This window comes from Danio rerio, chromosome 14 (assembly GCF_052040795.2).
Source record: "Danio rerio strain M-AB ecotype USA chromosome 14, GRCz13ab, whole genome shotgun sequence".
In the NCBI taxonomy this organism is placed as follows: Eukaryota; Metazoa; Chordata; class Actinopteri; order Cypriniformes; family Danionidae; genus Danio; species Danio rerio.
Window position 1 is genome coordinate 1,305,570 of NC_141034.1, and position 25,931 is coordinate 1,331,500.

At 32.7% G+C, this 25,931-nt stretch overlaps 2 protein-coding genes and 1 long non-coding RNA gene across 5 annotated transcripts in view; 1 reads left to right on the forward strand and 2 right to left on the reverse strand.

The window, feature by feature from the left end:
- rgs14a (regulator of G protein signaling 14a) overlaps positions 1-25,931 on the reverse strand; it is a 438,366-nt gene that overhangs the window by 178,642 nt on the left and 233,793 nt on the right. The gene's annotated exons all lie outside the window — the stretch shown is intronic.
- On the forward strand, positions 6,792-11,599 carry LOC141377652 (uncharacterized). Its single transcript, XR_015507128.2, has 2 exons — positions 6,792-8,965; positions 9,434-11,599. It is a non-coding gene; the product is annotated as an uncharacterized LOC141377652 (long non-coding RNA).
- Positions 17,389-25,931, reverse strand: part of slc16a2 (solute carrier family 16 member 2) — a 47,142-nt gene continuing 38,599 nt past the window's right edge. Inside the window, exons 6-8 of one of the 3 annotated variants that reach the window (XR_015506596.2) lie at positions 23,885-24,126; positions 23,479-23,514; positions 17,389-21,435 (exon numbers count right to left, since the gene is read on the reverse strand). Coding sequence is in view for 2 of the 3 variants with exons in the window: in XM_087280020.2 (XP_087136146.1) it covers positions 23,906-24,126 (221 nt within the window). In the remaining variant the exon portion in view is untranslated. 3 annotated transcript variants of the gene reach the window in all.

Sequence of the window (25,931 nt, forward strand, 5' to 3'; positions counted from 1 at the left end):
TACACACAGCCACAAACTATAAAGCAAATAAAAAGCAAGAGTTGTATTTTCCTTTGCACTGTTTCAGTAGTCAACCGTGACTCAAACGCTGGAATCCAGACGCTCTGAGTAACACAGGGGGCTCGATGATTTAAACACATGTATTTGCATCCCACTGCAATCGCTGCTTAATGAATTAGGTTTGATTCTTATTCTCCATTACGAAAAGCATGGAGTCTGTAACAAGCCCAAGACCATACATGACTATATGATTAGGCAGGAGCTGCTTATTATTTATGAGGAATTCATTTATTAGCCTCATAAAGCAGATCTGAAAATAACATGGCAAACATTCCTGTGTATTATTATTATTATTATTGAATTTTATGTTATTATTATTAGTAGTAGTAGTAGTGGTTTTATTATTATTATTCTTATTATTCTTATTTATTTATTTATTTTTATTTATTTTATTATTCTTATTCTTATTATTATTAGTTTTATTCTTCTTATTATTCTTCTTATTATTTTATTATTATTATTATTATTATTATTATTAGTTTTATTATTATTATTATTTATGTATTTATATTATTATTATTATTATTATTATTATTATTATTATTTAGTATTCATATTATTATTATTATTACTACTACTACTACTACTATTATTATAGCAGACTGGATGTTTTTACCTGTTAATAATAACAACATTACAAATAATAATACCAATTTTCATTGTTAATATTATTATAAAAATATTATCAATAAAATTAAATATTATTAATCTTGTTAAGTTATTTTACTATGAACTGTAAAATGTACAAAATGTACTTTTATGGATAAAATTGTCAGCCAAATTCATAAATGAAAGAAAATTCACATAATGTATTATTATATTATTATCTTAGAATTACAGGATGCCTCTTGTTTTTATGTATCTTTGCTCATGGTAGATTTATTATAGTTGATGGGTGCGTTCTCTTTTAATAACAATAACAATAACAATGTCGGTTCATACTGCTGTGGCAACCCCTAATAAATAAAGGGACTGAAGGAAACTAATTGAATAATAATAATAATGATGATGATTTTAATTATTGTTATTAAAATACTTTGAAAATAAATACAGTTTATTATTGTTATTACTATTTATTTTTTGCCATCATGTAAAATCATGCTGTATGTGTATGTGTGTGTGTGTGTGTGTTTAACAGGCCTGTGACCATATATAGTCGTATGACCAGGCTGAAACTGTTTATTATTTACGGGGAATTCATTTATTAGCCTCATTACGCAGATCTGGAAACAATATGGTAAACATTCCTGTGCAACTGCACTGGTGTGTAAACTGCTCTCCTGTGCTTCTGTGATGGTTTCAGATTTTTGTGTTTCTGAGGAACTGCTGAGAAATGAGATTTATTTATTTATTTATTTATTATTTTATTTATCACTTTTAATCATGACTGATCTTATTGAGGCGGTATGGTGGCTCAATGGTTAGTTCTGTGGCCTCACAGCAAGAAGGTCGCTGGTTCGAGTCTGGACTGGGTCAGTTGGCATTTGTGTGTGGAGTTTGCATGTTGGCGTGGGTTTCCTCTGGGTGCTCCGGTTCCCCCCACAGTCCAAACACATGCGCTATAGGGGAACTGATCAACTAAATTGGCTGTTGTGTGTGTGTGTGTGTGTGTTAATGAGAGTGAATGGTTGTTTTCCAGTACTAGGTTGCAGCTGGAAGTGCATCCACTGTGTAAAACATATGCTGGAATAGTTGGTGGTTCACTCTGCTGTGGTGACCTCAAAAATAAAGTCTAAGCCAAAGGAAAATGAATGAATAAAGATATACAATTTTTTTTACTTTAAATAAGCAAGTAACAATATCACTGTTAGTTTTACACTACAGATACCTTTACTTAACCCAAGAGATATCAGGTCTCCTTTCTAGGGGAGAAAAAACAATACAAAAAATAGATAAACAAATAAATAAAAGTAAAATTACATAAATTAATTAATTTAATTAATAAATAGTCTCTTTATCAGTCAGAGGTGGCCACAGCAGAATGAATCGCCTTGTAAAATAATTTTGTTGAATAATGTATAATTATAATATAGTATTATGAACTAATATATATATATATATATATATATATATATATATATATATATATATATATATATATATATATATATATATATATATAATATTTTTTCTTCTGGAGGAAGTTTTATTTGTTTTATTTCAGCTAGAATAAAAGCAGTTTTTAATTTTTTAAACACCATTTTAAGGACAAAATTATTAGCTTCTTTAGGCTATATTTTTTTTTGATAGTCTACAGAACAAACCATCATTATACAATAACTTGCCTAGTTACCCTAATTAACCTAGTGAAGCCTTTAAATGTCTCTTTAAGCTGTATAGAAGTGTCTTGAACAATATCTAGTCTAATATTATGTGCTTTCATCATGGCAAAGAGAAAATGAATCAGTTATTAGAGATGAGTTATTAACACTATTATGGTCATAAATGTATTGAAAAAAAATCTGCTCTCAGTTAAACAGAATTTGGGGAACAAATATTAATTCAGAGGGGCTAATAATTTTGACTTATCCTGACCTTTTCTTGTTGTATGCATTAATCACTTAATTTTAATAATTTTTTTTTCAAACAACTGGATATGTTAAGTCATCAGAATGATCATTTCACTGGATGCAGAAATTGCAAAATGACACAGAAATGGAAATTCACTGTGAAACCTGCTTGAAATAGCCTTCTTACTCAAGAGGACGTGAGAATTTCAAGCAGCAGAAGAAGAAAAGTGAATGACACAGAGGCCTGAATTATGATTCAAAGTCCACATGTACCATGGAAGTCTGCTCAGCGGAGTGTTTACATCACATTACTGACGGTTCATTCTTGGAACGATATTATTACATCATTTGACTCAGTCAGCACTGGCCAACACACATAAACCACTGCATGTTGACTCATTCTGGAATACTACTAAAATATCACCTAAATAAAAATAGGCTGCTTATTTAATGCAAGTCTTTGTTACTCTATCCCATTTAAAAGCAAGAAGATTTAACAATACTTATAGTCAATGCGCTAATATAGTGTTTTACTATAGTAAAGGAAGAGCACCGCTGTGCAAAACATATGCTGGATAAGTTGGTGGTTCATTCCACTGTGGTGACCCCAAATGAATAAAGGGACTAAGCCGAAGGAGTGCCCTTCCAACTGCAACCCAGTACTGGGAAACAGCCATACACACTCATTCACTACAGCCAATTTAGTTAATCAGTTCCCCTATAGCGCATGTGTTTGGACTGTGGGGGAAACCGGAGCACCCGAAGGAAACCCATGCCAACACGGGGAGAACATGACCCAGCCGGGGCTCGAACCAGCAACCTTCTTGCTGTGAGGCAACTGTGCTAACCACTGAGCCAACATTTTAATTCTTAATAATATTATTTAAAACACTTATCAGAGTGAACTTATCCTCACTTTCAAAGGGCTGTACCCACATACATCTTGTTTTGACTTCCTTCAGGGGGGATCAAGCCTTAATTAGGGGGGTCAATGCCCCCCAAACCCCCTTGTAATTCGCAAACTGGTAACTATAATAATATACACCGCAGTTTACTGCAGTACAGAACTACTAAAAGCTGAAGCATCCATTAACAGAAATGTTGTAAATACAATATCTAAAGTATAATTCACTTCACTGTGGTGTTGTTCAAAACACTATTCACTATATATGTGCGGTGGTATTGAGTTTAAGCGTGTTTTTACAGAGTTGAACAAACAAAAAATAATTATTATTTATAGTAAATACTTTGGTGTTATTGATGTATACTCTAGTAAAGTACTTGGATTGATATGTTGGGGTTATAGTATAGTGACTATGGTTACACACAACAACTATACCTTTAGTATGTTAATATAAACAAATGACCAAAATAGTTCGACAATTTTTACAATTACATGGTAAATTATACTATAATACACCACAGTTTACTGTAGTTAAAACTTACTGTAAGTATACTACAGTATTAATTGCGGTTTATCGGTTGACAATATAGTTAATACTACACTGCTACCATTCATTACTAAAGTGTTGTAAATATGATTGGTAAAGTATAATACACTTTACTGTGTTTACTATGTGGGGTGGTACTGAGTTTTACCGAGTTGAAACTAAAAATATATATATTTGTAGTAAATACTAGTATTTTTTTTTAAACATACTCTAGTAAAGTACTTGAATTGGTCTGTTGAGGTAATATAATAATAGCTACTATGGTAACACACAACAACTATGGCTAATATAAACAAATGACCCAAATATGAACCAAAATAATATAATTTCTACAACTATAGGGTATATTATACCCAAACACACCACAATTTACTACAGTAAAAACATACTAACAACGAACATTACTGACTATACACTATAGCATTCATTACCAAAGTGTTGTAAATACTATAGACAGCATAATTCTCTTTTTTTCTGCCTTGTGGTTCAAAACACTGTCCTGTTTACTATAAATACTCTAGCAAAGTACTTTCGAAATCGGATAAATTCCGTTACACTATTTACTTATACATTACTATAGTATTTGTTCATGTGGTGGGGTTTACGCGGTTTACAGGGAGATAAAGCGTGCTTCGTTGAGATTGAGCTGTTTGCTTACCGGTGTCCTGTCGATTTGTGCTGCTCTGTTGGGATTTTAAACTTTCTAAATTATGAACGAGTTCAGCTGCGTCGAGTGAACTGAACCAGAGAAAGAGCAGCGGAGCCAAAGGAAATACACGGAGAGCGGGCGCCATCTGGAGGTTCAGGCGTGTTATTACGCGTCCTCAGTCACACTAAACATATAGAGGACGACACCTGCAAAAACAATGATTAAATAAATGAACACGCAAATAAATATGCATTTATTCATGCATTCTCTTTTTGGCTTAGTCCCTTTATTAATCTGGGATCCGCCACAGTGGAATGAACCGCCAACTTATCCAGCATATGTTTTACGCAGCGGGGAAAGCAAATAAATATATTTAAATTTAATGTATTTTATATATATATATATATATATATATATATATATATATATATATATATATATATATATATATATATATATATATATATATATATTATATTATATTTTATTATTTATCTGCCTGCACTATTATTTATTTATGTATTTATTTGTACAAAAATCAGTGAATTTATATATTAAATATATATTATATAATATTTTTTATTTATTCATTGTTTTATTTATGTTGGAATTTGTGAATTTATTCATTTAATTACATATTTATTTGTGTATTTATTTATTCATTTATTGTTTTTGCAGGTTTCGTCCTCCATACAAACACATGTTTATCTACAGTACATTGGTGTGAAATCGCTGTGGTGATGCGCAGACGTTTGTAGCTCCGCCCATCCTCATTTGCATTTAAAGCGACTTCACAATTTGAATAAAAGCCTAAAAGGGTCAATTTCAGAGTTGTAAAACATAATTAGTGTGTTATTTTGAGCAGAACTTCACTACACACACTCTGGAGACGTCAGAGACACATTTTACATCTCCACAGTGTTGCTGATGTTGTTAAAAAGATTATTTAACATTGGCTCATCAGTTGTAATTATTAATCCTGTACATATATTGGTCATAATCTTTTCATGCCTCTCCATGTACTGCAAAGAAATCATTGAGAGCCGTCTTCTCAAATGAGTGCCAGTTGTGTCTGTAATTTGGATATGGAAACAGTTGATTTGAACCCTTGATTATTAAGTTTTCTTTGATATTTAACCCTTGTGTGTCTTGGAGAGACGTTTGCGTCAAAATTAGCACCTCACCTCTCAGAACTACATGACGTAAATGAGAAATATCACACCAACGTCACTTTAGAGCTATTATTTGTATGATTCTCTATAGCGTAATGTGAAGCGGCGCTTTTGGTGTGTGACTCCCTTAAGATAATGACAAAGCAGCTGAATTTTGCTCACAATTTAAGATTATAAGGCTGAACGTGACATGAAATGCCATCCGTCTACAGAGATTTCTCACTAGACTGCTGTTGTGTTTGCGATAAGGAGGGACAAGGCTGAATCCAGCTTCTTATTCGCAGCTTCTTATTGACTATATCCGGTCCACCTTAAAAACAACAAGGCTTCCGTTTTTCAGCTTTTTAATTCGCGCTCAAAAGAGCACACTAAGCAAGGGCTTATTATGCGGTTCTGGCGCCATCTTGTGGACAGACAATGTCAACCGTCTTGGCCGCCGACGAGCTATCAGAAATTGTAAATATTTTAAAATAGGCGCTATTCCTGCAAATAAACTGCATAGTTGCAATCTAAACCACTACATTCTCCACTAAAAAAGCCTCAAAAGTATATTTTGCAAACCCTGCTGAAAAATCCAGCTTAAACCAGCCTAGGCTGGTTGGCTGGTTTTAGCTGGTTGACCAGGCTGGTTTTAGAGCTGGTTTCCAGGCTGGTTTCCAGCCATTTCCAGCCTGGTCTTAGCTGGTCAGGCTGGAAAATGACCAGCTAAATCCAGCTAAAACCAGCTTGACCAGCCTGGTTTAAGCTGGATATAGCTGGTTTTGGCTGGACTCCCAGCTTGGCTAGGCTGGTCAAGCTGGTTTTAGCTGGTCATCTCCCAGCCTGACCAGCTAAGACCAGGCTGGAAATGGCTGGAAACCAACCTGGAAACCAGCTCTAAAACCAGCCTGGTCAACCAGCTAAAACCAGCCAACCAGCCTAGGCTGGTTTAGGCTGGATTTTTCAGCAGGGTGGTTGTCTAACAGCAGTAATATTTGTCAAAATGTAGTGTCTGCTTGTTGCTGGCTGTATGTGGGCGGAGTAATACACGAAGCGTAAAGAGGCTGTACGGATGCTGATATTACTTAAATATATCACGGCTATCAGCCAATCAGATTCGAGATCCACTATTGTATAAACAAAAACAAAGTATTTGTATTTAATCCGGCACACTATGATTCGCATGAATAGCACACAAGGGAGACAAAATTTAAACTTTACGCAGCACAAAAACTAACAATGCATCAAAGCAAAGAAAAATTAAGTGAGTTTTCCTTAAAACAAGCACAATAATCTACCAATGGGGTAAAACAATAAATGTATTTCAAAGCAAAACAATATTATTTTGCTTGTTTTATTGAAAAACGTACCTAATTTGGACTCATTACATCTGAAAACAGCACTATATGTTTATTCACCAATAGAAAAAGCTTCCTGATTTACGCATGTGTAGATGTTTGGAGTGCAGTGCTGCATCTATTGCAACACACTCACACATCATCAAACATCTGTGTGTATATGTCAGCTTAAACTACAGCTGGACACAATATAAACAGATGTGCAACAAACAGCTCTAAATCATTTCTCCTGCCTTCAGCATGTAAACAGACGCCCTTCTGGTGATGTGCAGCATCTGGTTTCACATGAAATACACTTTCGGTCATTGATGAATAAATACACACTGAATAATGCTGGAAAAATCAGCCACTGGCTTCCATGGTATTTTTGTTTCCTATTATTGATGTCGATAGCTCCTTTTTTTCCCCAACATTCTTCAAAATATCTTGTTTTGTGTTCAACGGAAATAAGAAAATCAAGCACTTGAGTGTGAGGAAATATAGCCAGGATCTTGTCATTTTGGTGTGAACTGGCCCTTTAAGAGCGCACAATACTACAGACAGCAACAGTTGGTGTGTAATATGTTTATTGTTGGTTGAATAGAAAACAAACCCAAAAAATTAACATTTATTACAGGATCAAAAAAATACTTTTCACATAAACATAATGACACGTTTCTAGCAGCTCAGCTTCAATGATTGTTTAAAATATTCGATGAGGTTCAGGAAATAAGTGCTACAGTTGTGTAAAGTGAGAATAGAGGAGACGACGAGAGACAAACAAATGAGATGCGCTTTGATTTTACTGACCTGTAAGGGTGGATTAGTGTGAGAAATGACCGTTTCAAAGGCATAGTTCAGTCAGAAATGAGCACCCTGTCATTGACTACTCACCCTATTCAAAACCTATGAGGCATTCAGTCATATTCAAACACAAACTGAGGCATTTTAGATGAAATTTAATCTAAAAACAGTCTATATATCTGATCACAGCTTTATAAAAGTATGATTGAACTACTTAAGACACTTTAACAGTGTTGACAATGTGTGCAATGACTTACAGTTGATCCATAAGTCGTTCTCTGCACATCACACGCAGAAAAATAACTTTAATTTTATAGATTAATCCTACAGTTTTTAATAATCACACAGAACAATGACATTAATGAAGTAATTAAGACTAATTAATTCAGGTCATGTTCAGTGAGAAGAATTGGAGCTGCGCAATTCGAAACGCACACACTTTGGCTTCAATGTCAAATGAAACGATGAGTGAAGAATGTGTGGTGGACAAAACCGGTACAGTGTGTAGATCAGTGTGTAGTGTGTTCATACATAAACACTAATGCTTATGGTAGAGATTACAAATATTATAAAATGATTAACGTAACCCTTTAAGAGCAACTTAACGCTCCAAATGAAGGTTGTAGCAATTACATAGACAAGCCAACAGGTGGCGGCAAACAACCATCAAAAATGTGTCACTGAATAATTCTTCAAAACTGATCCATCTTGTAATTATTAACTGAAATGAATATGATTTGTTGTCTTTGTTAATGAGATTATAAGGTAAAGCACTTTAACAACTGAGCATTGAATCATTTGTTTATTTAGCTGGTTATTTATTCTGAGTTTATTTTTGTTAAAATAACGGGTTATATAAGCTATTTTCTTTAAAACCAAAAGTTTATTTGCAAAAAGTGATTAAACCTGTTGCTTTTAAAGTGATTAGTTAACTTTACTTTAAGAAGTGAACCAAATGCTTTTAAATCAGTCGACTTTAGTAAGTGGACAAAACTGGAACAGTGTGTAGGTCAGTGTGTAGTGTGTTCATACATAAACACTGATGTTTATGGCAGAGATTACACGTATTATAAAGTGATCAAAGTAACCCTTTAAGAGCAACTTAACGTTCCAAATGAAGGTTGTAGCAATTACATAGACAAGCCAATAGGTGGCGGCAAACAACCATCAAAAATGTGCCACTGAATAATTCTTCAAAACTGATCCATCTTGTAATTATTAACTGAAATGAATATGATTTGTGGTCTTTGTTAATGAGATTATAATGTAAAGCACTTTAATAACTGAGCATTGAATCATTTATTTATTTAGCTGGTTATTTATTCTGAGTTTATTTTTGGTAATATCACGGGTTATATAAGCTATATTCTAAACCAAAAGTTTTTCTAAAAAAAAAAAAAAATAGTGAGTAAACCTGGTGCTTTTAAAGCTATTAGTTGACTTTACTAGTTAGTGGACACAACTGGAACAGTGTGTAGGTCAGTGTGTAGTGTGTTCATACATAAACACTGATGTTTATGGCAGAGATTACACGTATTATAAAGTGATCAAAGTAACCCTTTAAGAGCAACTTAACGTTCCAAATGAAGGTTGTAGCAATTACATAGACAAGCCAATAGGTGGCGGCAAACAACCATCAAAAATGTGTCACTGAATAATTCTTTAAAACTGATCCATCTTGTAATTATCAATAAGAATAAGACTTAAAATATAAGACTTAAAATATAAATAAAATGATTTGTTGTCTTTGTTATCAAGATTATAATGTAAAGCACTTTAACAACTGAACATTAAATCATTTATTTATTTGTTTAGGTTATTTATTTTGAGTTTATTTTTGTTAAAACCTCAGATTATATAAGCTATTTTCTTTCAAAACTAATGGTTCTTTCTGAAAAAAAAAAGTGAGTAAACCTGATGCTTTGAAAGCTATTAGTTGACTTTACGTTTAAAAACTGAGTAAACCAGCAGCTTTTAAATCAGTTAGTCGAATTTACTAGTTAGTGGACAAAACTGGTACAGTGTTTAGGCCAGTGTGTAGTGTGTTGCTCTTAAAAATTAACCTTTTAAGAGCAACTTAACGCTCCAAATGAAGGTTGTAGCAATTACATAGACAAACCAATAGGTGGCGGCAAACAACCATCAAAAATGTGTCTGAATAATTCTTCAAAAACGATCCAGCTTGTAATTATTAACTGAAAATAATATGATTTGTTATCTTTGTTAACGAGATTGTAATGTAAAGCACTTTAACAACTGAGCATTGAATCATTTATTTATTTAGCTGGTTATTTATTTTTGAGTTCTTTTTTGTAAAATCACGAGTTATATAAGCTATTTTCTTTAAAACCAAAACTTTTTCTAAAAAAAAAAAAATTAGTGAGTAAACCTGGTGCTTTTAAAGCTATTAGTTGACTTTACTAGTTAGTGGACACAACTGGAACAGTGTGTAGGCCAGTGTGTAGTGTGTTCATACATAAACACATGTTTATGGTAAAGATTATTTTAAAATGATTAAAATGTATTATAAAATGCTCAAATTAATTTGTTAAGAGCAACTTAATGCTCTGAATAAAGGTTGTAGCAATTACATAGACAAACCAACAGGTGGCGGCAAACAACCATCAAAAATGTGTCACTGAATAATTCTTCAAAACTGATCCATCTTGTAATTATTAACTGAAAATAAGACCAAAAAATAAATATAATGATTTGTTGTCTTTGTAAACAAGATTATAAACTGAGCATTGAATCGTTAAATTATTTATTAAGTTTATTTTAAGTCACGGGTTATATAAGCTATTTTCCTTAAAACCAAAAGTCTCTTTCTGGACTGTTCTTGTAATAAATGGAAATCAATATACATTGGTCTCCTCTACTTTAAAAGGTCTTATAAATCAAAATTGTGGGACCCTTGCTGTCTTTCCAGGGTCAGAGAGCTCTCACATTTCATCTAAATGATCTCAATTTGTGTTTGAAGCTCAGCAAAGGTCTTGTGGGTTTAATTAGAGTGTGTAATAATGAATTAAGTTTCATTATTTGTCTGAACCGTCCCTTTAATTGAAGCCCTATGGCCTGAATCAGGCTTTAAAGCATGTGAGCACCAGCTGGGACAGACACAGTTCCTACTAGAGGTCAAACAGTTTGACCCCTAAAGGTCAGCTCTGTGTGTATGCATACAGGAGAAAAGTACTTAAACACAAGTACAGCTTTTTGTTGTGTTTGACAACTGTAAACCATTTAATCGAGAAGCCTGTTGGGGGAAATGCGGGTTATTTTCGAGCGCAGGCACATGAGGAAGGGCAAGAATATCGATCCGGCAGCAAAACAGAGCTCGTGTTTGCACATCAGTTCAACATTTACAGAAAAATAAAGTTTATTGCGTCCTCTATATTTGATTCCTTATGCAATACGCAGGAAAACAAACAGACAAATAAAGGTAGAATTTCATCTGGCCTTGAAATAAAGTGGACGGGATTGTAGAAAGGCAGTTTTGTAAGGTAAGAGTGAAGGTGAAATCATTATTCTGTTAATAATCAGACACAAAGTGAGTTAAAAATGCTGATTGGGTCATGGAAAGTCAGATGGGATAATGCAGGCTAGAAAATATATGAGTTTATATTTTACATACACTAAACTCTGCACTGAATCTACGAGGTTAAAATGACCTAAAGCGAAACCAGGACAATAGAAGAGAAAGAGAGAGACAGACAAATCATCCACATTCTCTATATGAAATCCAGCTGAATCTAGACAAAAATCATTGGTGGAAGACAGAAGCGGTGTGAGGTCAGCTGTACGAGTCTGTGCTTGTGACAACATGAGGAAAATCAGTGCGAGCGTGAATGACACCCTATTAATATCTGGACCAGCTCACACTGTAAAAAACAATAAGTTGACCTAAAGAGTAAGAGTAAACCTGTTGCTTTTAAATCGATTGCTTGACTTTAAAGTGAGTAAATGCGATGCTTTCAAAGAGATTAGTTGATTTACCTTTTAAAAAATGAGAAAACCGGAAGCTTTTATGGCAATAAAATGACTTTACTTTTTAAAAAAGTGAGTAAATCAGATGCCTTTAAAGCGATTCGTTGACTTTACTTTAAAAAACTTGAGTAAACCTGATGATTTAAAAGAGATTAGTTGACTTTACTTAAAATGGTGAGTAAACCTGTTGCTTTTAAAGTGATTAGTTGACTTTACTTAAAATGGTGAGTAAACCTGTTGCTTTTAAAGCGATTAGTTGACCTTACTTAAAAAAGTGAGTAAACCTGTTGCTTTTAAAGTGATTAGTTGACCTTACTTAAAAGAGTGAGTAAATCAGATGCTTTTAAAGTGATTAGTTGACCTTAATTAAAAAAGTGAGTAAACCTGATGCTTTTAAAGTGATTAGTTGACCTTACTTAAAAGAGTGAGTAAATCAGATGCTTTTAAAGTGATTAGTTGACCTTAATTAAAAAAGTGAGTAAACCTGATGCTTTTAAAGTGATTAGTTGACCTTACTTAAAAGAGTGAGTAAATCAGATGCTTTTAAAGTGATTAGTTGACCTTACTTAAAAAAGTGAGTAAACCTGATGCTTTTAAAGTGATTAGTTGACCTTAATTAAAAGAGTGAGTAAATCAGATGCTTTTAAAGTGATTTGTTGACTTTACTTTGAGAAAAGTGAAAAAATGCCATGCTTTTAAAAAGGTTACTTGACTTTACTTTAAAATAAGTGAGAAAACCCGATGCATTTACAGCTATTAGAGGACTTTACTGTCACAAAGGGCAAACCAGACGCTTTTAAAGCGATTAGTTGACTTTACTTCAAAAAGTGAGTAAACCAAGGCTTTTAAATCGATTACTTGACTTTACTCTTGAAAAACATTAATAAATGTAATGCTTTTAGGGAGATTAGTTGACTTTACTTAAAAAAAGAGACAACCTGATGCATTTAAAGCTGTTAGCTTACTTTACCATTAAAATGAGTAAACACGACACTTTTAAAGTGATTAGTTGACTTTACTCAAAATCAGTGAGTAAACCTGTTGCTTTAAAAAAGGATTAGTTAACTTTACTTAAATAAAGTGAGTAAATTTGATGCATTTAAATCGATTACTTGACTTTACTCTTGAATAACATTAATAAATGTAATGCTTTTAAGGAGATTAGTTGACTTTACTTTAAAAAAAAGAGAAAACCTGATGCATTTCAAGCTGTTAGCGGACTTTACCATTAAAAGGAGTAAACCCGACGCTTTTAAAAAGATTAGTTGACATTACTAGAAAAAAGAGAGTAAACCAAGGCTTTCAAATCAACTACTTGACTTTACTTTTGAAAAAAATTGAGTAAATGCGATGCTTTTAAATCGATTAGTTGACTTTACTCAAAATCAGTGAGTAAACCTGTTGCTTTAAAAAAGGATTAGTTAACTTTACTTAAATAAAGTGAGTAAATTTGATGCATTTAAAGCTATTAGTTGACTTTGAAAAGAGCAAACCCATTGCTTTTAAAGCTATTAGATGACTTTATCTAAAAAAAAGGTGAGTAAACCTGTTGCTTTTAAAGAGATTAGTTGACCTTACTTGAAAAAGTGAGTAAACCTGTTGCTTTTAAATCGATTAGTTGACTTTACAGAAAGTGAGTAATCCAGTAGCCTTGAAATTAAGTAAAATAATTATGTGCATAATTATAAAAATTAAACTTAACAATTCCAGGTTATAATGGGTTTACTCACTTTTTAAAGTAAATTAACTGATTCCTTTTTACAGTGAAGATACTTTTATTTTAGATTGTTTCATATTTATATTTACATAAATGAAGCATTTTCCTGTAATATGCTGTAAAATGTTCCATATGTTCCTACAAATATTATAGTACGCCAAAGTACGCCACTGAAATTTAGTTTTCCATCTAATTTTTATTTTCTTTACATTTATCAATACAGTTTTTATTATTAATTATTGAAGGCCCACATTTAATGACTTCAGATATGAAAGTCTACAAGTTCAAATTAAAATAACTTTGTTCTCAAAACTGCCAACAAGGTCAAGAAAATCCATTTAAGTAAACAAGATTCATTTCTCACGTGTGACATTTTTTGTTTATTGTTTTTTATCTTTTTGATTTGCTTATCGTGAATGGAAAACGAGACATAAATACTGTGTGAGAAAACCGTTTTGTGCTAAAATATGTGTTGTGATTTGATGAGACTCACCCAAATATTCATTCTCCAAATACCATTGTGATTAAAACTGAGAGATTTACGAGTCGATGTGCAATAATTGGCATTTAAAGCGATGAAGAAATGAAAAACGTCTGCACTCCCTGAGTTTCTAAATGCATCTGTCTGTCTGTCTGTCTCTCCCTCTTTCTCTCGCATGCATATAAAACACTCTGAAAAATAAAAATGGCACGACCAAAACTCCAAAACATCATGATGAGGGCTGATCTACAGGGCCGAGCACCGATAATCACATGCTGATCACTCACAGACACACAAAAACGTCAGGAATCGTGGCTTTGAGGCTCAAAGATGCAAATCGACACACACTTAAGTGCACCAGGGTTTAGTATGAAACAGACTTCTGAGGTATGCAGGATTTCGCCTTTTCCCATTAAAGACGATGGGTTTGTTTCAAATGACACAAAACAAACAAGTCATCATCACACAGTACTGTATAATCTGAGGAGAAGCGCCGTCTCCTGGTTAAACCTGCAGCACAGGGTCGACTGAGGCAGTTTGGTTAAGATCGTGACCATTTCTCTTGTTTTAAACCGGGAGTCTAATGAGTTCTGAGAAGAGATGTACCTGTAACCGCGTTAATTAACTCATGGACAGATCTCCATGACAACACGGATGGAAACGGCTGGTTAGAGGGATTCTGGGAAACAGCTGACAAATAAACAGAGGAAAATAGAGACAATCTACACCGCTCTGCACTACAAAAAAACACCTTTATAACTTGTTTCAAGTTGAAATATCAAATTATTTTGAATCGAATAAGCATTTTCAAGACCACAATAGTCAAAAAATAGACACAAATGAAGTGAGTTTTAGTTAAAACAAGGTAAATAATCTGCTAGTGGGGTAAACAAAATGATGCTCTGCCAAAAATGCATTTCTTACTAAGAGATTGTGTGTTGATTCTAGTTTTAATATCTGAAATTGTATATTAAAATATAGACAAGATAATTTATTGTTTTCAGAACTATTACAGCTATCTAGTTATTGCAGATCACCGGAGAACTACAAATCTGCCGCCATCGGACTACAAATCCTGTCATGCACCTCCCACACACACCTGATTCTGTTCTGATTTCCCCTCATTACAAACACACAGCTGAAGCTTGTCATCCCTGATTTCCAGAACTATAAATACACCTCACTCCCTCACGTTAGATGCTGTCTTGTTGTTTATCTGTACTGTTAACATTACGAGTAGTGGTGGGCAAAGCGAGGCTTCATGAAACACTAAAACAGTCGAAGCAAATGTGTCGAAACGTTTTTGAAACCCCACTCCACAGTGACACCTAGTGGTCATATTTTATGTATTGCACTGGAACAGCTTCAGCAAAGAAGGTATTAAACCCCACTTTGCAGAATTGAACTTTTAAATGATTTAGTGGAGCGGTGAGGGTTCCTGACTACCATGCAGGGATAATGGGTTCGAATCCAGGCTGATGCAGCTATTTTGAATGCTGAATATCAGTTTGAAATGTTCTGTTCTTGTATTGTTTTGTTTCAACATTGTTCTGACATCCGAATAAACACTTTGTGAATAAATATGTCTTGTTTTGGTCATAAAACAGGGCTGTTGCTAGATCAGACACAGTTGTGGCTGAAAGTTAACAGGAATTATTGATATTATTTAATACACTTCCCATTTACTGTATTTAATGTCTACCCAAACCCTAAATCCAACCATCACAGTGCTGTAAAAATATTAATTATTGTTTTACAGTGTTACAAAAATGATGCTAAATTGATGATGTATCTGCAGCTGTATCCTATCTAGACTGCACCATAAAACAGTAACATTACTAAAATGCATAAAATCATGATTTCGGAGTATTTGTACAAGTCGGGATTCGGATCCGAAGCCATTTGAAGCACAGTAACAACGTGCACACGTCCAGTCCACTAGGCTACATAGACAGAAGTTGCTTGTCAGTCAAATGCAGATTCGTCAGGTCTCGAAATACTTCTGAACTGATCGATGCTTTGAATCGCTTTGGTCACATGACCAGGTGTTTCAAAACACTCTAGCCATGTGACCTGAATGTTTCAGAGCATGCTTCGGTGCATTGTTTCGAAACACTTGCACTTTGGGATCTCGACACTGTCGAAACGTCAGTTTCACGTCAGCCTAATTATGAGCGGTTTTCCTTGCCGTGTTTGATCCTTGCTTTGTTTTACTCTTTATTACTGTCTGCTGCCTGCCTTTTACCATCCGCCTGTTTATGACCACGTCTCTGGACTGCTGACATCTGTTTGTTTCTATATTGACTATTGCTTGCCTGATCATTTTGTAGATTAAATCCTGCATTTGGATCATCAGTGTTCCCTTCACAGTACAGATAAACAACAAGACTCAGCAACTAGTGTGAGGGAGTGAGGTGCATTTATAGTCCTGGAAATCAGGGATGACAAGCTTCAGCTGTGTGTGTAATTAGGAAAAATCAGAACAGGTGTGTGTGTGAGGTGCATGACAGGATTTGTAGTCCATTTGGTGGCAGATTTGTTGGTGCTTGCTGGTGGCTATCATAGATGGGGTCGAAATTAAATGAGTTTTTCCTTGAAACAAGCTAAATGATCTACCAATGGAGTGTTCTTGTTTTTGCTTTGATAAAATGTAATGCTGTTTACCCCATCGACCGACTTTGGACACCCCTGTTTTAAGGGAAAAACTCACTTTATTTTAACTCACTATTTCTGAAAACAGTCTACATTTTGTGCTTGTCTAGAAAATACTTCTTGATTTAAGAATTTTTAGATATTTATACTAGAAACAAGACAAAAGTCTAAGTAAGAAAAGCTTTGAGGATTGAATGAGCATTATCAGTGGTTGTCAGCTGATAGATATGGGCCAGTAGGGGCCTTCTGCACGTACTTGTAGGCTCAGAAGGCTGCTATTATGGTTAATCAGATAGATCACATACGGCTGCGTCTGGAAGTTAATGAGAATTATTTATATTATTTATTAAATTAGCTATTAATTGTATTGTATTAGTGTCTACCCCTGCCCCTACCCCGAACTCAATCTCACAGTAATGTAAAAACAGATCTATATCTGAAGTCTTCTCTATTAGTATAGCTAATTAACCATGTGGATGAATGATAACAGCCTTCTGGGCTACCAGTAGGCACAGAAGGCCCCTAATGGCCCATATTGATCAGCTGATAACGCCCATTTAATCGAGTGATAACATTCGAATCAGGTGAGCTGTTTTTCCAGTGCATTGTCTTCAGGTTTATTTAACGCACCTAATGTTAACTTAATAAGTCTAAAAAATGCTTTTGATTTAAGACTTTTTAGATATTTAGACCAGAAACAAGACAAAAATAAGAAGTGTTTTCTTGCAATGTGTTCCAAATACTAGTGAGTCTCTTACTGTTGATGGCAAACTTACCATCATATAACAATAAAAATACTCTATATAGGTGTGATTCCAGAATTGCGAGTACATAAATCTCCAAGATAAACCTATTATATTTCAAAAACTAAGATTTTTAATTAAAATGTTTATATCAAGTTATCTCTAAAACAAGGTCTGTATGTGTTTTGAGGGACTTTTTGAGGACATGCAAACTCCACACAGAAATGCCAACTGGCCCAGCCAAGGCTCGCACCAGCGACCTTCTTGCTGTGAGGCCACTGTGCTAACCGCTGAGCCACCGTGCCGCCCCAATAATGTATTCAGCTTACATTAAATTATACATTTAATAACATTTAATAACATTTAATAACATTTTAAACAGTTTCCTTTATTTTTTTAACTGGAATTACCTACATTAAATTATACATTTAATGTGGGCAATTCCAGTTAAAAAATTAAAGGAAACTGTTTAAAATGTTCTCGCAATTCTGGAACGCTTTATAGTGCTGAATTCACAACGGCTTTCATTAGTTTAAGTCACTGATTTAATTCAATTACTTTTAATGTTTGCAGCTCACTAGTGTTTGGAACAGAGACTGAAGAAAAGCTAATGACTGAATGTTATTGACAATACACAATCAACATCTTTAAAAAAAGAAAGAAAAGAAAATTAAAACACTAAACAGCTTTAAATGTCCCATATCGATCGATTAATACTCATAAACGTGGCCCACTTTGTGTAATACTACTGTTCTGCTTAAAGCAAAGCTGTTTTGTCCGTCATTTTTATAGCTTCATCGTTCAGTTCAGCTTTGATTGTCTTCATTCAAGTCCATTCAACTCCAAGCCAAATGCCAGGTTGTTTTCAGATGTAACAAACGAGACACTGTACATAATAACCAAAAATATAACTTCCTTAAAAAAATACAATAATCAGGAGTCCAAATGGAATCAAACACACACGTGTGAGGATTTGAGAACATATTGGTAGTAAATGTAGTGATTCTGTCCTTGGGTTGATCTCATGGAAAAACACCAAAAACAAGAAATTAGATTTTGCATAAATGCCACAGATTTATCATTCAATTAATAACTAATTAAATTTAATTTAATTAGATATCGCAAAGAGACATTAAAATAAATGGGAATATGTAAAGAAAATGTATAATACTGTAATATCTTACCAGTTTAATGTTTACAGTATTATACTGTAATTTAATTTTTACAAAATAAATCTAGATTTTTTGTGTGTGTGTTGTGTGTGTGTGTGTGTGGGGGGGGGTGGTTGGGGATGGTGAAAACTCTTTTTAGTGAATTTTGGTAGTAAACAGGTAGTTTTTTTAGTTAATTTTTACAGTATTATACTGTAATTTAATTTCTTCAGTTTGAATCTGAATACTGTTTTTTTTTGTGATGATGAAAACTGTTCTTGTGAATTTTGCTTGTAAGCATGCATGAGACTAAATGAACAGTACAATAATTTATTGATTCAATTTTACAGTAATATACTGTGATTTAATGTTTACAGTATGAATCTGGATTTTAGTTTTTTTTGTGATGATGAAAACTGGTGAATTTTGGTAGTAAATGTGCACAAGACTGAATGAAATTGTAAACACTACTAAAATTAATCGTTTTAATTTTTACAGTATTATACTGTAATAAAATTTTTACAGTATAAATCTGAATTTGCAACACAATGTCACGCCACTTCATAACTTTTTTGATTTTGTGGCCAATTTGTATGAATTCGTACAATCTCATTCATACAATTTAGTACAATTTGCTCATCACCCAAAGACGGTTGGGTTTAGGGGTGGAGTTTGGTGCCACGCCTCCTTTTTAAAATCGTACATTTTCATTCAACTGAACTCGTATGAATTCGTATGAATATTTGTAATAAGATCAGGAGATCAGGATCTCCAGATCTCATGAGATCTGGCTGGGATTTGTTTATTTGATGATGATGGTAAAAACTGTTCTTGTGAATTTCCCAGTAAACATAGATAGTTTGGTTAAACTTTACAGTATTATACTATATTTACAGTATGTATCTTGGGGTTTTTAATGATGATGAAAGCTATGCTTGTGAATTTAACTAGTGAACATGCATAAAACTGAATAAACACTACAATAATTTATTGTATTCATTTTTACAGTAATATACTGTAATTTAATTTCTACAGTAAGAATCTGGATTTTGTGGGTTTTTAGTGTAGGTGTTCTTGTAAATTTTGGCAGTAAACATGCATTAGAACTGAATAATCATTTAAATTTTTACAGTATTTTACTGTAATTTAATTTTTACAGTATGAATCTGGATTTTGTGGGTTTTAAGTGACAGTGAAAACTCTTCTTGTAAATGTTGGCAGTAAACATGCATAAGAATGAATAATTGTTTAAATTTTTACAGTATTATACTGTAATTTAATTTCTACAGTATGAATCTGGATTTTGGGTTTGTTAATGATGATGAAAGCTGTCCTTGTGAATTTAACTAGGAACATGTATAAAACTGAATAAACACTACAATAATTAACTGTTTTATTTTTAAAGTAAAATACTGTAATTTAAATTTTACAGTATGAATCTTGGTGGGGTTTAGTGATGATTAAAACTGATCTTGTAAATTTTGGCAGTAAATGTACATAAAAACTGAATGATCGTTTTAATTTTTACAGTATTATACTGTAATTTAATTTCAACAGTAATAATCTGGATTTTGTGGGTTTTTAGTGTAGGTGTTCTTGTAAATTTTGGCAGTAAACATGCATTAGAACTGAATGATCGTTTTAATGTTTACAGTATTTTACTGTCATTTAATTTTTACAGTATGAATCTGGATTTTGGGTTTTTTAATGATGATGAAAGCTGTCCTTGTGAATTTAACTAGTGAACATGCAAAAACTGAATAAACACTACAATAATTAACTGTTTTATTTTTAAAGTAAAATACTGTAATTTAATTTTTACAGTATGAATCTGGATTTTTTGGTGGGGTTAAGTGATGATTAAAACTGTTCTTGTGATTTTTGTCAGTAAACGTACATAAAAACTGAATGATCATTTTAATTTTTACAGTATTATACTGTCATTTAATTTCTACAGTATGGATCTGGATGTTGAAGGGTTTAAGTGATGATGAAAATGTTTTTTCCTCACAAAATGCAAAAGTAAAAAATGCAAAATGTAATTTTAAATTTTTTGGTATTTTTTCATGAGAGTCACCCTGTTTATGAATATTAATTCCTTTAGTTTTTATATCTGGCTCAATGGTCATGGCACAGTTTGTGAACTCCTTACTGCATAGCTGATTACTTAACTAAATTAAGCAGATATCATTATTAAAAAAGAAAATCATACAAAAGTTTCCTCATTTAGTTTTCCTTTCTACATAAGTCATACATGCTGCGTTATGATCAGAGAAATCACGGCTGAGGTTATCCAAGTCAATAGCAGAAAGTGCACAAAGATGGATTTGTCTCATAAAAGTTTCCGAAATCTCTCCAAAAGTCTTGCGTTATGCGTAATGCTTTTAAAAAATCCTATTCTGGAAACATCTAAAGCATACAAATCTGATTTGCATAATCTAGAAAGGAAATAGAAACAAACACCCATCAAGCTCATAAAAAACATTGAATTAATGAAGGTTATTTTTCCTTTAAAGGTGCCGTTGTCCTGTTTTAATTGATAGTTGGGCTCTACCTGAGCTCTGCGTTCAGTTTCAGACTCGGCATTTGGGGAGTTTCGAAGAGTTTGAGCTCTTGATAGATGATCATGTCGAGCAAAGGGAAAAGCCTTCAGACATCCAAACTGATTAGAGCCAAGCAGCAGAGAAGAGATACGCACACACACATTGAACACACACACACTACCCATGCTGCTGAGATGAATCCCTGCGGACAGACAGAAACACACACACATCAAACACTTCGTCTACACTAGGTGGCTCCAAAATTAAAGAGACAGTACACCAAAAAAAAAAGCCATTTATTTGTATCCACTTTCTGTCTGTTACTCAACACAAAAGAAGACCATTAAAAATTGTCGGAAACCTGTAACCATTGATTTCCATAGTATTTGTTCTTCTTGCTATGAAAGTCAATGGTTAGCGGTTTTCAGCCTTCTTCAGAGTATCTTCCTTTATGTTCAACAGAAGAAAGAAGCTCATAAATGTTTGGAGGGAGTAAGTGGTGGATAAATGTACATTTTTGAGTGAACTGTCCCTTTTAACTGTTGACAAGGGCAATAGAAAAATCACAAAGTTAGCAGTTTTTTGTACCTGTTGTAAGTTTTGTTATCAAAAAATATAATGATTTACAATAAAAAATATAAATAGGCATTTGCAATATTTATAATCCAATAATGATGTGCATACATGATCAACATTATTATTACTATCATTATCATCATTATCATTATTTTATTATTATTATCATTATAATAATAATAACAATAATAATAATAATTATTATAATTATAATTATTATTATTATTATTATTAGTATTAGTAGTAGTAGTAGTATTGTTATTACTATTATTATTATTATTATTATAATTATTGTTATTATTATAATTATTGTTATAATTATTAGTATTAATATTATTATTATTGTTGTTATTATTATTATTGTTATTATTCTAATAATAATAATAATTATTATTATTATTATTATTATTATTATTATTGTTGTTATTATTATTATTCTAATAACCATTATCATTATAATTATTATTATTAATATCATCATTATTATTATAAATATTATTACTATCATTATTATTATCATTATTATTGTTAATATTATTATTATTATTATTATTATTATTATTGTTATTATTATTATTATTATTATCCTTATTATTATTATCATTATTATTATCATTATCATTATTATTGTTATAATTATTATTATTGTTTTTATTATTATTATTATCATTATTATCATTATTATTGTTGTTGTTTTTATCATCATCATCATTATTAATATCATTATTATTATTATTATTATTATTATCATTATTGTTATTATTATTATAATTATTGTTATAATTATTAGTATTAATATTATTATTATTGTTGTTGTTATTATTATTATTGTTATTATTCTAATTATAATTTTTTATTATTATTATTGTTATTATTATTATTATTGTTATTATTATTCTAATAACCATTATCATTATAATTATTATTATTAATATCATCATTATTATTATAAATATTATTACTATCATTATTATTATCATTATTATTGTTAATATTATTATTATTATTATTATTATTATTGTTATTATTATTATTATTATTATTATTGTTTTTATTATCATTATTGTTATTATTATTATAATTATTGTTATAATTATTAGTATTAATATTATTATTATTGTTGTTGTTGTTGTTATTATTATTGTTATTATTCTAATTATAGTAATAATAATAATAATAATAATAATAATTATTATTATTATTATTATTATTATTATTATTCTAATAACCATTATCATTATCATTATTATTATTAATATCATCATTATTATTATAAATATTATTACTATCATTATTATTATCATTATTATTGTTAATATTATTATTATTATTATTATTATTATTATCATTATTATTATCATTAATATTATCATTATCATTATTATTGTTATTATTATTGTTTTTATTATTATTATTATCATTATTATCATTATTATTGTTGTTGTTTTTATCATCATCATCATCATTATTATTATTATCATTATTATTATTACCATTATGACTATTGTTGTTGTCATTATTATTATTATCATTATTGTTATTATTATCATTATAATTAGTTATAATAATAATAATAACTTTAAACAATACTTTTTGAATATTTCCCAAGTGCTTAAAACAGAGCAAGGATGATTTTCTACAGTATTTTAAATCATTATATTACACTTACTAGTGTCTTGTGGAATATCTAGTCAAATATTCTGTGCTGTCATCATGGCAAAGAGAAAAGAAATCAGTGATCAGAAATGACTTTGTATATGAATGTATATTTGAAAACATGTTAATGTTTGTATAGTTGTAGCAAAACTAATATTGCTGAAGGGGGCTGATAATATTGAGCTTAAAATAGGTTAAAAAAGTTCAAAACTACTTTTATTTTAGCCGAAATGAAACAAATAAGACTTTCTCCAGAAGAAACAATATTAGAGGAAATACTGTGAACGATTCCTGTATCTGTTCAACATCATTTGGGGAATATTTGAAATAAAATAAAATTACAGGAGTGTTAATAATTCTGACTTTAACTGTGTATGAGTACAGGAACTTTTGAGTGACTTCTGCTGTTAATGCTTTACCTTTGTGTGTGCGTGAGGGCTTCATATGTGTGTCTCCATGTCCGTGTATCCGGGCAGCATGTCTCCATTAGAGCAGTTCTTCAGCATTTTGTCCATGCTGGGATCGTCGGTCTCTTTCCTCCGTTTCTGCATTCGCTGGTGGACCAGAGGCACGAAAAACATCACAATTCCCCCCACGATCGGAGGGACGCCGGCCAGGTAAAACGCCACGTGGTAGTTCCCGAAGTGATCATGAAGGAGACCTGAGAAACGAGCAGATATTAGAGATGAAAAGGCAGCAGTGATAGACTTTAACACCGCTAATCTGACGCTTCTCCAAGAAAAACTGAATATTTAATGAGGAAAACAGCAGGCACTTTTGAATGATTAAATATTCACTCTTACTGGTAAGAGTTTAGAAAAGCTGTGTTAATGACATGGTTATTTTAAATGACACAGTGAAGAGTTGCATTTAAAGAACTGAATAAAGTTAAATATAAAACACATTTACTGTATATGAAGGCAGCACGGTGGCTCAGTGGTTAGCACTGTGGCCTTACAGCATGAAGGTCACCGGTTTGAGTCTTGGCTGGGTCAGTTGTCGCCTCTGTGTGGAGTTTGCATGTTCTCCCCATGCTGGTGTGGGTTTCCTCCGTGTGCTCCAGTTTCCAGGTGAAATAAATTGGCTTTCAAGAGTTCACACTTAGCTGATAATCAATAAAGCGTAATTGGCATGCTGTCCCGGGAGAGAGCCCTGAGCTCGTAATATCCTCGAGCACTGGGCTCCCTCCAGTGGGAGTTCGAGCTCAGGTAGGTCTCGAGATCTCCCCAGCTTGTCACCGTGTGAGAAGTGTAAATTAAGATTGTCTTCGGTGGTAATTTGGTTGAGCTGATTGGCTATGATTTATGTTTTTGGACGGTGGGAGGAAACCGGGGAACACGGGGGAAACCCACGCAACCCTTACAGCTGCAACCTATCTCTGGGAAACATTCACATACACCCATTTACACTCATACACTACAGACAATTTAGCCCGATTCCTCTGTACCGCATGTGTTTGGACTGTGGGGGAAACCGGAGCACCAGGAGGAAACCCACACGAACGCAGGGAGAACATGCAAACTCCACACTGAAACCCCAACTGACCCAGCTGAGGCTCGAACCAGCGACCTTCTTGCTGTAAGGCGACAGCACTACCAACTGCGCCACCGCGTCGCCCATGGGATATATACATATTTTTAATTCAAATTTTAAAGAAGGGCTCATAGTTTCATCTTCACCTGCATATATACTGCATATATAAGAGACAGTGCTTATTCACCGCTTAAATGTGTCCAATGCCATGCTGACTTTAAATACAAAGCATTGTTAAATAATGGAACTAATCCAATACTACTCAACAGAGACTCCCCGCGTCGACCGCCAAGTTCATCTTCAAATGCTCTTCATTTCACAACCGTCCAGCAGGAATCTCAATGAGGCTTTCAGTCTGGAAGCATCGCTAGAAAAACAACTACAGCTGCCCTTCAGACATTGTAGACGCTCTCCGTCAAGATCACTCACAATCTAAACAACACAACCTAAAAGCCTGAACCCTAAAATAACACTTGGAAGTCAGATCACGGCTCCAAGTATATATGAACTAACAGCAGGACACAGCCAATCCAAACCTACTTTTAATATCCCTGACACGAAGCGCTGCTCTGAAAACAGAGACTATAAATGAGGCTTGAAGTTCTGACTATTCAGAGTTCTTGAAACAGCAGTAGTTCACTAATGAACCTGAAGATTTGGACATATGTGGTCCATTTATTCACTATTCTATTCCTTTTATAGTATTAATGGGGTATATGTGCCTCTCAAATACTTACTGTATGCACTATTCTACGCCATTTTAATTATAAATTGTGCATATGTACATCCCAAATTGCATATTTACACATTATTCTATGCATTTTATAGTATAAATGATAAGAGATGTCCCAAATCACATACTTATGCATTATTCTACTGCTTTTATAGAATGGATAGTGTAAATATGCATCCCAAATACTAACTGTACGCACT